At 47.2% G+C, this 13,266-nt stretch overlaps 1 protein-coding gene across 1 annotated transcript in view; it reads left to right on the top strand.

Annotated features, from left to right (window-relative positions):
- Positions 1-13,266, top strand: part of shroom2a (shroom family member 2a) — a 53,834-nt gene that overhangs the window by 31,869 nt on the left and 8,699 nt on the right. The window contains exons 4-7 of the mRNA XM_062998042.1: positions 50-2,378; positions 3,138-3,223; positions 10,462-10,815; positions 13,196-13,266. The exon at positions 13,196-13,266 is cut by the window's right edge and continues 379 nt beyond it. Of these exons, the coding sequence (XP_062854112.1) occupies positions 50-2,378; positions 3,138-3,223; positions 10,462-10,815; positions 13,196-13,266 (2,840 nt within the window). The remainder of the gene's footprint in view (positions 1-49; positions 2,379-3,137; positions 3,224-10,461; positions 10,816-13,195) is intronic.

The raw sequence follows: 13,266 nt of genomic DNA, 5'->3' as shown, positions 1-13,266 counted from the left end.
TAGTTGAATTTCTCGCATGTTTTAGTGACGTTTATCTTCGTTCCTTCAGCACGTTCTCCTCTGATCTCGGTACCGCCTGGGACCAGACCAATTTGCTCAGAGCGTCGGACCAGTTCAGCTCCCTGGGCAGCATGGACAGCCTAGAGCAGGGCGCGTACCCGTACCCGCCCGGGCGCCTCTCCCCCAGCAAGTCCAACGGCAACAGCGTGGAACAATTAGGCGTGGGGAAGCGAGACTCCGCCTACAGCTCCTTCTCCACCAGCTCGGGGACGCCGGACTACACGCTGTCCCGGAGCAACACGGCGTCCACGGAGAACGTGCTCTACAAGGTCAACCAGTGGTCCACCAGCGCTGGCAGGCACGCTCAGAACCCGAGTGACGCCGGGCGGCAGGACGAACGCGTCGCACATCCTCACCACGCCTCGGGGACCGGCGGTCGGGAGAGCCCGAGATCGGAGGAGCAGCCGGGTTACCGGAATTCGTCGTCTGGGAGGTCGAGCTTCACGCCCGTTTGGCACGTCCCCGAGAGCAGGAGGTCGACCGCGCCTTCGCCTCCGCCTCCCGTCCCGCCTGTACGCGTGGATAGCTTCGCCGCTACCAAAATCCACCATCCGGAGGGTCCCGGGACGAAGCTTCAAGCGAGAGTCGGCGAGAAAGTCGCCGAGTTCTCGGAAAGATCCTACCATGCCAGCGATCAAATCCACGAAGCAGGTCCTAACGTCCTCAAAAGTGGCTCCGGCAGGACGTACTTCCCGTCCGGCGCCGACGTCACGGCGGGTCATCCGGCCCACGCCCGTCATCCGTACCATCAGCGCCAGTACAGCGACGAGAGCACGTTCTACGCCCCCGCCCCGAGGAATCCGCCCGCGCCCAGGTCTCAGAACGCCAACTTCTCCGGCAGCATGCAGGACCTACCGAGCAACAGCCACCACGCCCAGGGTTACGCCCAGAATCAGATCCGGAGGACCGTCGCGCCCCTGTCCGGCGCCCCTGCCGATCCAAACCCAGACGGTCAAAGTTCCAGCAGGTATTACTGCGCCAAATCCCGACAGTCCTCACAAGGGTCGGCACAGTCCTCTTCTGCCAGGTTAGAAGACCGGGGTGCCAATTTAGGAGCAGAAATGATGCCAACCGGAACCGGGAGTGACCGGAACTCTGTAAGCTCTCAGGGCAGCAACGGGCATCACAGCCAGCATCGGATCTACCCAGCTTTCGGTAAAACATCTTCTTCATTCGACGAATCGACGGCCAAAGTCTTAGAGATCCGAGGAATCCAGAAGCAAGACTTGGTGACAAACTCGACCCCCAGTTTCACCAGTTACCCCCCTAGTAAACCCCCCGAGCAGGCAAGAATCAGATCAAGAGAGCCTTCCCAAGAGCATTTCTTATCTCAAACCGAGGTCACGATATGCCCCCGTAAAACCCCCATGCTGCACTCCCTGTCCCAAGACGGCACCCGACTTTTGGAAGACCGAGGTGACCCGTTTAGTGGAAACAAGCCTCAAGAACCCGCCGACTCCCAGGATGCAAGGCAAGCGCACCGACCCGAGCGCTTCGCCACCGCGCTGCGGAACGAGATCCAGATGAGAAGGGCTCAGCTTCAGAAGAGCCGAAGCGCGGCCGCCCTGTGCGAATCGGGCGACCCGGACGAACAGCCTCCTGCTCGGAAGCCCGCGGACCACGCCCCGCCCCCCTCGGACGGCTCCTTCACCGACACCTACAAGGATCATCTCAAGGAGGCCCAAGCCAGAGTGCTCAAAGCCACGTCTTTCAGGAGGCGGGACCTGGAACCGGTGCTGCCCGAGCACCCGGGTCCCGACGCCCTATCCGTCTCTAGGAAGGACGGTGCCGGTCTGGCGAGCGTCTCCGAGGCCCCGGCGAGCGGCCCCGCGTCGGGCGCCAACCACGTCGCCCGGATAGGTGGCAGGAAGCGGATCCCGGCGGAGAAGAAGGTGCGCTCGTACTCCGAGCCCGAGAAGATCCACGATCTCGGCGTGGCCGAGGACGGCGGCGTATCTCTGGCCAGCAGGCGGAGAGTCTTCGAAGCGACGGGAAGACCCGCCTTCTGCAAGCCCGTCCCGAAGCAAGACCCGCAGACGCCCGAGGACTCCGGGTTTCCCAAAACTGGACCCGGCGGTAGCCCCAAGCGGGACGCCGGTACGAAGGCACCGGACGCTCCCGGCTCCTCACAGAGACTGGGAACTTTCGCCGAATACGAGGCCACGTGGAACACTCAGAGGAAGGCAGCGGAGGCGAGAGCGCCCGGGAGGTTCCACTCGGCCGATAACATCCTCGATTCGGGGGTGGAGGAGCGGCGTAAACCCTCCTACTTCCACGAAAGATCACGATCCTCTCCGTCTGATGACTTCTATGGACAGGTGAGAAATATTTTACACTTCTATTAAAATTAAACTTTTCCTTGTGAGTTTGTACGTACGTTTAACAGGTAGATGGTAAAGTGAGGGGCGTCTGTACCCCTCTCATTTAGGTTTGATCCTCATCGCAGATTCTTTACTTACAGCGAGTTACTAAGGTGATGGGTTAAAGGATTCGGTTTGTTAGTCGAACCCGGTTCTGACCAGTGTAGGTAGAGTGTTAATATAGGTAGTTTATAGTGTAGAAGATTATAAAGTACATGTTAGTTTTATTTAGTTTTCTGAAGAGGTGGGTGTTTGTCTTTTGAAGTCCTGAAATGCTGGGTGTCGGGGGTCGTATTAAAACAAGTAATTACATCAATGCATTTAATGATATATAAAAATGAAGCGTATGTGAGTGAATATAGCTGCTTAGAACGTTCACATGTACAGAAATAGTCGTTAAAGTGACAGCAATGTCATTATATTATTTATTATCTATTTTTCCCTGATTCTGATGCCGTTCCTCCACTGCTTGGCCTGATGAAGTGTTGTTTTGGTTTTACTCTGTTTACACAGGGTGACCCAACCAGCACTGATGTGTGAATTACAGCAGGACTTTAGACAAACATTAACTAACTGAAGCCTAAACAAAACGTTACACCCTGAAACAAACAGAGCGTGGAACACATGACCCTCGGAACAGGAACAGGCCCCGTGTGTCCATGTGTGCGCATTATTCTGTATAAATATTAAACTCTGTATTTACTTTGTTCTCCTCAGAACGTTCCGGTACAGGGAAGGACATCAGCTGATCAGCCTCCACCTGAGAGAGAGCTCGGCGCTCACGGCAGCACCGCCGGATCACGGTGAGTAAACGCTTTCATACAGATCTGATCAGATCTCATCACATCACACGCTGCCGGCTCGTTTGTATTTTCTGTAATAACTCGACGTGAGTGTAGATGCTACTTTCCCAAACAAGTCACGGGTCACCACAGGACCAGACCCACCACGACCCTGACCATGATAAAGTGATGGACGAACATGAAGTGAAACCAAAAACCCTGAAAGTGTTAATTAATGTAGTAAACTTCAACTGTGAATTTATTGTGTTTAAACATTTAACTTAAAAATTAAATATTAACAGTAAGAATAATACTAATAGTAATAATAATAATAGTAAAAATAATAATAATAAGCATAATAACGATACAAATATTAATAATGATAATAATAATAAAAATATTCGTAATAATAATAATATTTATAATAATAATAACAATAATAATAGTAACAATAGTAATAATATTACAATAATAATAATAGTAATAATAACAATAATATTAATAATACTAATATTAATAATAATAATACTACTAATAATAACTGTAATAATAATACTAATATTAAATATATGAATAATAATATAACAGTAATTAAAATTCTAATACTAATATTTAAAAAATAATAGTAGTAATAATAATAATACTATTAATAATTAATAATAATAATAATAATAATTGTTAATAATAATATTAATAATTATAATATTAATAGTAATATTAATAATTAATAATGATAACACTGTTAATAATTAATAATACTAATAATAATAATAGTGTTAATAATTGTAATAATAATAGTAATACTGAAATACATACACAATAATAATAATTATTATAATTATAATATTAGAAATAATAACAGTAATATTAATAATAATAATGATATTAACAATAATAACCAATAATAATGAAATAAAAACACAATAATAATAATAATATTAATAGCAGTTCATAATAGTAATGATAATTATTATTATTATATCAATAAAAATATGGTAATAATAATATCATGACAATTCTACTATTAATAATAATAGTAATAACAGTAATAATAAAAACAATAATACAGTATAATAATATCAGTAATCAATAATAAAATAGCAATAATACTAACTTAATAAAAAATAATCATTAAATAATAATACAGAGATTGATTAGGTGTGTCCAGACTTCTGCATGATCTTAAAAACTGAATCCATGCGTTTATTTCTTGTGATTTGCTCGTTTTTCCGGTCCGTACTGGATTGATTCTTGTAATTCTACACATTCAGTTGCTGTTAAATGAATAAAATTGTGGGTGTATTTCTGTCTCTGCTGTATGTTCTGGATTTCCTCTCTCTCTCTGTCTGCCTGCGCCGGGCCTCTCCCCGTTCCCTCGCCCTCTCCGCCGGGTAAAAGTAAGGGGTGGGTCACTGTAATAAGCACGTTCCTCACTAAAGCAAACACTCATCATGGTAAGCTGGGTAAATTGCACCCTATCAGATGATGGTGTCTCTGCTGCCTGTAATGAGGGTGCAGTGAGGAGCGTGTTTACCCCTCGTACCTCCACCAGACGCTCTGAAGCTCACGCCGAACTGTCCCGGTTACGCCGAGGGTTTAACTGGTTCTGCTGGATCAGATCTGGGATTGTTTTCCTTTATTTTTGACACTGCCAAAAGTATTCAGACGCCTGATCGTGAGCTTGTCGGACGTCCCGTTTCATAAACGAACAGTATTAAAATAGAGCGACCCAGAAGCTTCTCACAAGACTTTGAAGTTTGGACCTTCCCTAAACTGTTGCTGCCAAGTCAGAAGCATATCATCACCCGTCATATAACCTGTTAGCAACTGTTGTGGCTGAAACACATGAATTCAGTAACTAGACTGGCGCCCTGTCCAGGGTTTTCCTGCCTCATGCACAGTCACAGTCACAGTGTTTCTCGGTGAAACTATACCCACCACGACCCTGACCAGGACAACAGGGTTGATAAAAAACTACTACTTTATCCGCAGTAGGGCAGAGACGCAACCAGGGTAATTGAATATGCCTAAATTCGGAAGCGGTACCTTGAAACTGGTCGGTTCTGGGAGTGGCGTCGGGTTTTAAAGACGTTGAGTTTCGAGGTATTTTTTCCCATAAGGACGTTTGGAGAACCTGTTAATGCGTCCATGGTCCCGTGGAGCTGCAGATATTTTAGTCTCATGTAAAATAATGAGGTTGTTTTTGACACTTAAACACTGAAAATAACACAAATATAATATAAACACACTGAAATACAATTACTAACAGTTACACATCAATAACAATACAATAAAAGCTGCACTTTAGTTTTACTTCTTTATTGTTTCCTGACGCTTCTTAATGGTGGAGATGCTCGATGTTGGAATACCGTATTCCCTTCAGCACCGGCGCATTCACACGAGAAGTGACAAAACCGCTTTTGCACAAAACTTAACGTGACTTATTGTAGTAAAACAGCGAGTGAGGAATGTGATTAGTGGAGGAACTTATGAGCAGTAATAATGAAGAGAAGTTTAGTGCTCCTGTCTCCTTCTTTTACTACATTAAACCACGTTAAGCTTTATTTTCAACCAGAAGCGTTTTAGACTCTGGGAGAAGCTGATTCTGATTCTCACCGTTTCTCAGAAGCTGGAGCTGTAACACAAGTTTAAAAGTGAAACAGGGAGGAGAATCCAGATAAACACAGATACATGTGGAGCTGTAACCCTGGATCTGACGCTTATTCACACGCTGATCAGATTTTACCGCTCAAGCCGAGTGCTGAAGATTTCGAGTTTAGGGGAGGTCGAGTTACACTGTACCGCTGTATATTAAATAGTCCTGAATGGTCCACGTGTTACGATGTCAGGGTGTCACCTTATGGAAACTTCGAGTAAAACTCTGGGTGTCACTGGGGTGACGCGTCTCTTTCGAGTAACCACGCTCGCACGGCTTGCCTGACTGACGTTGCGCTTTGTACTCTGGGTAAACTCGGCGTGTTGACGTGTGGGCGGCCACACCCGGCTGAGTGTACGGACGGAGCGCTCCGAGGAGCGTCACTCACAGCCAGACGAGAGCAGAGATGGGTACCACGAGACTCCCGGATCAGCCAGGGTGAGGATCGGTTCACGCTTAATACCCGAGGTTACGTGTAGATTGTTAACGTTATGCTTACATTTAACTAGGGTGACCATATATTTATTTTTAAATAAGAGACCCTCGGGGGTGGATTGGCAAAGTAATTGGTGGCATTATGGCACAATGTGTATAAACTAGGGTTTTAAATACTGTATTTGATAAGCAGCTACTTTACTTTAACAAGACGGCCGACAAATACATTTATGTTCAGATCATCTTATTATTTTAATTCAGCATTCAGCCCTAAACAATAAAAACAACAATTAAAATAGATCATCAGTGGAGCGGTTTCACCAGAATGTGGCGCTATTACGGCGTACAGTAACCTCTATCTTAGTACGAGCATTTGGAAGCGTTTACGCTGTTTCAGAATCAAGACAGACGTGCTGCAGGTGGATCCCTGATTGTAGGTGAGGTGGGTATATTGCTGCTCACGCCTCCGACGACCCGCGTGCAGCCCTAAGCGGAACCCTTTTCCACCCGTGCATTTTGCACAGGCGCCTCTATCTGCCAATCAGGGTCCTTACACAGCGTTTATAGGCCCCGCCCACGTAGTCCGGTCATCCCGCCCTAGCAGAAACTTGTCTGCTGCAGGCACTGCCGATTATGCGCCCAGCCGACCGGTGCTCAACCGAGGAGTTCAGAATCTCGGCGCTGGTGTGCCACCTGGGAGTACGAACGCATTTTTAAGGGGTAAAGAAGAGGACCCGGATTTAACAAAATGCTAGATTGTTTTTACCTTCGAGCAAAAGCCTGGGTACACCGAGTAAAATTGGGGGCGGTCTACTGGGTGTCGGGCACAAGGTCTAAGTGCCAGCTATAGACAGGAAAGAAATGTGGGCATACATGTGCTGCAGCCTGGAAAGAAATGCACAAGATTACGACACTCGGGTGGCAAAGTGGTGAATCACAGCTCAGAATCCGCAGCGGTGCCATCGGCCGGTCGGGCTTGTTTCAAATGACTCGGACTCGACTCATGACTCGCAAAAAAATGACTCCTAAACAACAAAAGTCTCTAGCGTCAGCACGTGTTAACATTAGTTACGTGTGATAATTAACCCGTTTTGGTCGTCTTAACCCGCAACGCACACAATGTGTAAACGTTCCAGCCAGCTGCCGGTGTAGTGATAAAGCGTCGCTCCCTACTCGGAATACCCTACGTAGTGCACTTCACAGGAACGACCGGGGTGAATGGAACGCTCCTACAGAATCGGCGCTGATGGTTGAAAGACGCTTTCTGAACCAATCAGAGCTTCTGATTGTAATTGTTAGTAAGAAATGCTGTTATCTGCATTTATTCGGTTTGCGTCACACAGATGACGTGGTAATGAAACGCTCGATCGGCTTTCTAACCACTTCCTGTTTTACTTCACCACCGGGAAAAGTTTGGAGGTTTTTAATTATAAGCACATTTACAAAATAACGGATTCTGTTCCTAATGGGACGCACGCTTATAAATGTAATAGCATCTGGAAGAACAGAAGCTCAGGTAAGCAGCGGTTATGATGGTTTTTGCTGTGTTTGGGATTTTGGCCGCTGTGCCGTGATTTATCGAGCGCTTTTGTTCTGTAATGAAAACAAAACGTATCAGTTGAAGCTTTTAACTGGAACCTTCTTGTTACAGAAATTACATTCATTTACACAATGAGGAGGAAAGTAAAGACACGAAGTAAAACGGCTAAATACACTCGCTAATCTGTTGTTGTTTATCTGAATTTACAGATTATTTCTTTATTTCTGCGCTACATTTATAATATATGATTTGTGTAGATTATATCGACTCGGACTCGTACTTTGTGACTTGTGAACATCTCTGTGAACAACGTGGCTGCTAGTAGCACCGAGATTCGAACCCTGTACCCCCAGATCTCAGCAGTAGTGGGTTAGTGTACTGTTTAACCGCTCATCATGTGTGTGGGGTGGAGATGAGTAAATAATTACCCTGGTGCTGCTGTGAGGGTGAGAATTACCCCGCCAGCTGATTGGCCGGTTCTGTTCCTGCCTCGGACCGGGTGATTACAGAGCTCAGCGTGCCGACGTGCCTGTACACGTCGATCCGAAACGCACCTCTCCCTCTGAAAACACGCCGTACCCACACCCGAGCGAACGTTCCTCCTCCCGCTCTACCTCCGCCTCGAACCTGAGGATGCACGCTCGAGCACGGGACGCACGTACGTGAGGAACGAGGTTTTATCTACGTAAAGTCTCTGCATGAACGTCTGTCGGGGTTATTTTTGTCTCCGGCTCCGTCTGTGGGACACGAGCGTGGGTTCTTCGTGCCTCTCCGAAAGTAAACCGTGCACCGGTGAGCTTTAATTCGGACTGTAAACATCACGGGATGCACTCGTGGCTGGAAAATGCGCTCGGTTGGAAGGAGGAACGTTTAAATACGGTGAACGTGATCGTTTGGAGAGCTTTCTGCACACGTGTGGGACCAAGATTGCTCAGTATTTGTGCCTTTTCATTTTCATAAGGCTTATTTTAGGGCTGGACGATATATCAGATAGAATAATCACGATACAATATCTCAGTATTGATTTCAGTCAATATTGATAATTATTAATCGTTTGTAAGGCTGAATTTATCGAGGCACACGGGTCATAACATCAGGTCGTGTGGGGCTTTGTGGTTAAAGTACCGGAATAGTACCAGCAACCGCTCTACTGCTGCCAAATCACCACTGTTGGACCCCTGAGCAAGGCCCTAAACCCTCAATTGCGCAAATTATTCAACCATAACTGTAGGTTGCTTTGGATACAAGTCAAAAATGTTTATAATGGTTTAAACGCATGCAGAGGGTGGATTTCCAGCTTTATGAATGGTCTCTCCGCCAGCAGGGGGCGCCAAAGCTGCTACCAAAAATGCTGTTGGTTTAAATACCAAGAACGACATGTAGATGGCGCACTATAGTCGACTAGTTGATGATATTGGGGGCCAACTATCTGCTTTTCCCTGAAAAGGGTCCCTACCCCACCTGGGGTCTTCCAACCCTGCTTGTAGGTGTAGGTATGTGAGTGGTTGAACAGTTGTGGTTGAATGTACTGCTGTTAAAATTACCACTGTTGGATTACCAGCGTTATAAATGGATTCTCGACCAGAAGGGGGCGCCAAATGTGCCACCCAAAGTGCTGTTGTTTTAAATACCAAGAATGGCCTGTAGGTGGCGCACTATAGTCGACTTTAAAATGATATCATTATTTTTATGATATTGGGGGGCGACTCTGTTTTTCCCTGAAAGGAAGGCGGGATTTCTGACCCTGCTTGTAGGTGTAGGTATGTGAGTGGTTGAATGTACTGCTGCCGAATTACCCCTGTTGGACCCCTGAGCAAGGCCCTTGGCCCTGAATTGCTCAGATTGTATTCAATCATAATCGTTTGTTATATGCCTCTAATGTAAAAATAGATTCTCGACCAGCAGGGGGCGCCAAAGACGCTACCTAGAGTGCTGTCGTTTTAAATACCAAGACTGGCCTGTAGATGGCGCACTATAGTCTTCTTTTAAAATGATAGTTATTTTTACAACAATATTGGGGGGCGACTATCAGTTTGTCCCTGAAAGGAACCTGTGATTGTAGGTGTAGGTATGTGAGTGGTTGAACAGTTGTGTGTGTGTGTTTGTCTTTGACACCGGACCCACCGAAACCCTGATCAGGAGGAAGATTTTATTGAAGGCAAAGTTGCACAACAGCAACAACTACAGATTTTTTTAGTTAAACACGCGTTGGATTTAAATCGATCCAGCACCCAAGTAAACCGTCCCTCAACCGACGTGACCCGCAGGAACCTCGCCGCCCCACCCCGCGGCCACGCCCGCGGCCACGCCCGCGGCCACGCCCGCGCCCCGTAAATCCCAGCCCGACCGCCGACAGCGAGACGGGTTTAAAAATACATCAAGACAATGGAGGCTCAGTGTAGAGGAGACTCGTGATGGCCGGCGGACGGAGCGTGACGGGCTCGTGGGAACAGAAGTATGCCGGGAATGACGACCAGTCCGAGTATGATGGGAGAGTGTGGGAGAACTGGGAGAACTGGGCCGCACTGCAGTGTGTTTAGTCCAGACAGAGGAGCTTTGTGCTCTCCGAGGAGGGATCTGAGCCGGTGTGTTTCTGAAATAAATGTAGGATTTTTTTTTCCTCCTCAGAATTAGTGACGGCGGGCGCAAGGACTCGGCACCGTCGCCGCTGACCGAACGAGACCCGGTACCCACGAGGTCTCCTCCGAACGCCGCCGGTCCTCCTCATTTGGTCGCCGAACCCTCGCAGAGACCTCCGCCCCCGCCGCACCCGGACGACCCCGTTACAGACGCCGCCTCCGTCTCCCTAAACGAACGGGAGGAGCCTGGAGCGGACGCCATGCCCGTTTCCTCCGACCCTCCCGCCCATCTGACCCCACCCGCCGTGGAGGACCAGCGCGCGCCCTCGCCCCACTTCGCTCCCCAGAGACTGACCGACAAGCCCCCGCTGTCCCTCGTCCAGCAGGATGAAGCCTCCGGAGGGTAAGTCCTCGTTCCTGTAACTATTCCTAAATCTCTCCACCAGGTCACTGACGCGCATCAGAGAGGAGAGCCGAACCCTGTACCCGGGGGAGGTTTTCCACCCGGCGCTCCGTCTCACGGCTGCCACTCAGAACGCTGATTTCATTACGGTTTAACATTAAGCGCTCGAGTTTTAAGCTTGTTTTGTACTTATTATATCGGTACCTTGTAACTCGACGCCCTTCATGGAGAAATTTGTACCCTTAAACCCCATTTGTGTTATTTTTAGTGTTTAAGTGTCAAAAACAACCTCATTATTTTACACGAGACTAAAATATCTGCAGCTCCACGGGACCATGGACGCATTAACAGGTTCTCCGAACATCCTTATGGGAAAAAATACCTCGAAACTCTTTAAACGTCTTTAAAACTCAAGGTACCATCCGGCTGGGCTGGGCGGCCACATGAACAACGATTGGCTGTCGTTCATCCTGACGCAATCACGACCTCTGCTGGCTGGTTGATGGCGTCTGCACAGAGTCGAGGAATAATGCTGATCAGGGTGTCTCTCTCCGTGCACAAAGCTGATCCGCGCATGAACTCGAAAAAAAAAGCAGCAATTAGTTTTACAACTAACTTTTGGACAACATTTATTTATGTATTTATTGTTATTTATTTATGCATTTTCTCCCTGATTTCTCGTGGTCAGTTCCGCAGTCTTCCGCCGCTGTGGACCCCCGATTGCGTTCGATTAGGGTATTTTGCTGCTCGCGCACCCTCTGATGCGTGCGCGGTCCTAGCGGGACCCCTTCTTCATGCCCGTGCTTCTATACAGGCGCCTCTAATCCGCTAACCAGGGTCCTTGCACGGTGTTTAAAGACTCCACCCACATAATCCGGTCATTTCCCCACCCAGCAGACTCGGTAGCCAATTTGTGTCTGCCAGTTGTCCTGGCTAAATGGTGCCCAGCCGACCGGTAGCTGGTGTGCATTCGTACATCTGCTGGTTAATCTGCACTGTGAGGCGTCCTAGCAATTCTACGCCAATTCGGTCAGCGATCGGTTAGTCAAAATGTCCCAAGATGTCGAAGTGATGTGTTTATATGTTTAAAAAAAGATCGGTGCATCTTTAATGTCTATATATTTATGGTCTCTCATCTAGGGATGTAACGATACACTGTACCCACGATGCGATACGATTCACGATACGATTTTCCCCCGATTTTTTTAAACTAAATGAAATTGAAGACAAATTATGACGTTTCCTTTTATTGCTTCTAGAGATGCATGAGTACCGATACTGGTGTCGGATATTTGCCCGACACCGCGCTCATTAACTCGTACTCGTACTCGCAGACGAGGCTCCGATACTAAACATCCGATACCGTGTACCTAGTGCACGTCGCTGCGTTATGCCCGGTTCACACGACACGATCTTTGCCCTGATTGTCGCTCGGCGGCCGGTCGGTGCTAGATTTGCCGGCTCGGGAGCGACTCGGCGTTCGCTCGGCGATCGAAACTCGGCTCTCGATCGCTAAGTGTGAACTATCCAACAACTCGATCCGACCGGCTCGCCGAGCGCTCGAGTTTTGTAGCACGTCAGATATCTGATCTCAGACGTGCGACTGGGAATGAGCGACATGTGGAACAGCCAATGAGAACGCAGGATACGGTGTGAGGGGAAACGCAGGAGAGGAGTGTAAACAGGTGGGACGGCGGGATAATATAGTTTATATCAGAATACATCAGCACACACACACACGTTTTACAGTATTTCTGACCTGATCGTTCTCTACAAAACGTAACAACTAAACACCAACACTGCAAAAATATTTATTAACCTCCAACTCACTACAGAACGATCCGTGCTGCTCGTGTTGCCAGATCCACTCAGATTCATTTATTTTTCCTCCTTGATTTCATCACATCAGCGCACAAACACTTTGATCTCTCGCTACTTGTTGACGTGTATTTTTGGACGTGGTGTCATTAAACTTCTCGTCACTTCTCATGTGTGTTTTTGTTTAAAAAAAAAACGGTATTCTAAATAGGTATCGGTATCGGCAAGTACAAAAATGCATGTACTCGTACTCGGTTGGGAAAAAATGGTATCGATGCATCCCTAATTACTTCTATTTAAAATAAAATACTGTATTTGTGCTTATATTTAATTCATCTAAATAATTAATGTCCTTTTATTTATTAGTTAGGTGCAAACTATGCAAAATAAATGTTACACATTTCCCTTATTCTGTAATAAAATATACAGCGCCGGCGCCCTCTGCTGTTTAAAGTGAATATCGATTCATCTTAAATGATTAACCGATTCAAATCGCGGCACATGCGCACCGATTTCTAACCGTCTTCCGTTACATCCCTGCTCTCATCTCATGGTGCTTTAGGATGGACAAGCTGACGGACGACAGCAGCGCGGTGAAGAAAGTGCCCATCAGAATCGTCCACTCCGAAACCG

This window comes from Trichomycterus rosablanca, chromosome 6, assembly GCF_030014385.1.
Source record: "Trichomycterus rosablanca isolate fTriRos1 chromosome 6, fTriRos1.hap1, whole genome shotgun sequence".
Classification (NCBI taxonomy): domain Eukaryota; kingdom Metazoa; phylum Chordata; class Actinopteri; order Siluriformes; family Trichomycteridae; genus Trichomycterus; species Trichomycterus rosablanca.
This window is presented reverse-complemented; position numbering and strand designations above follow the sequence as displayed.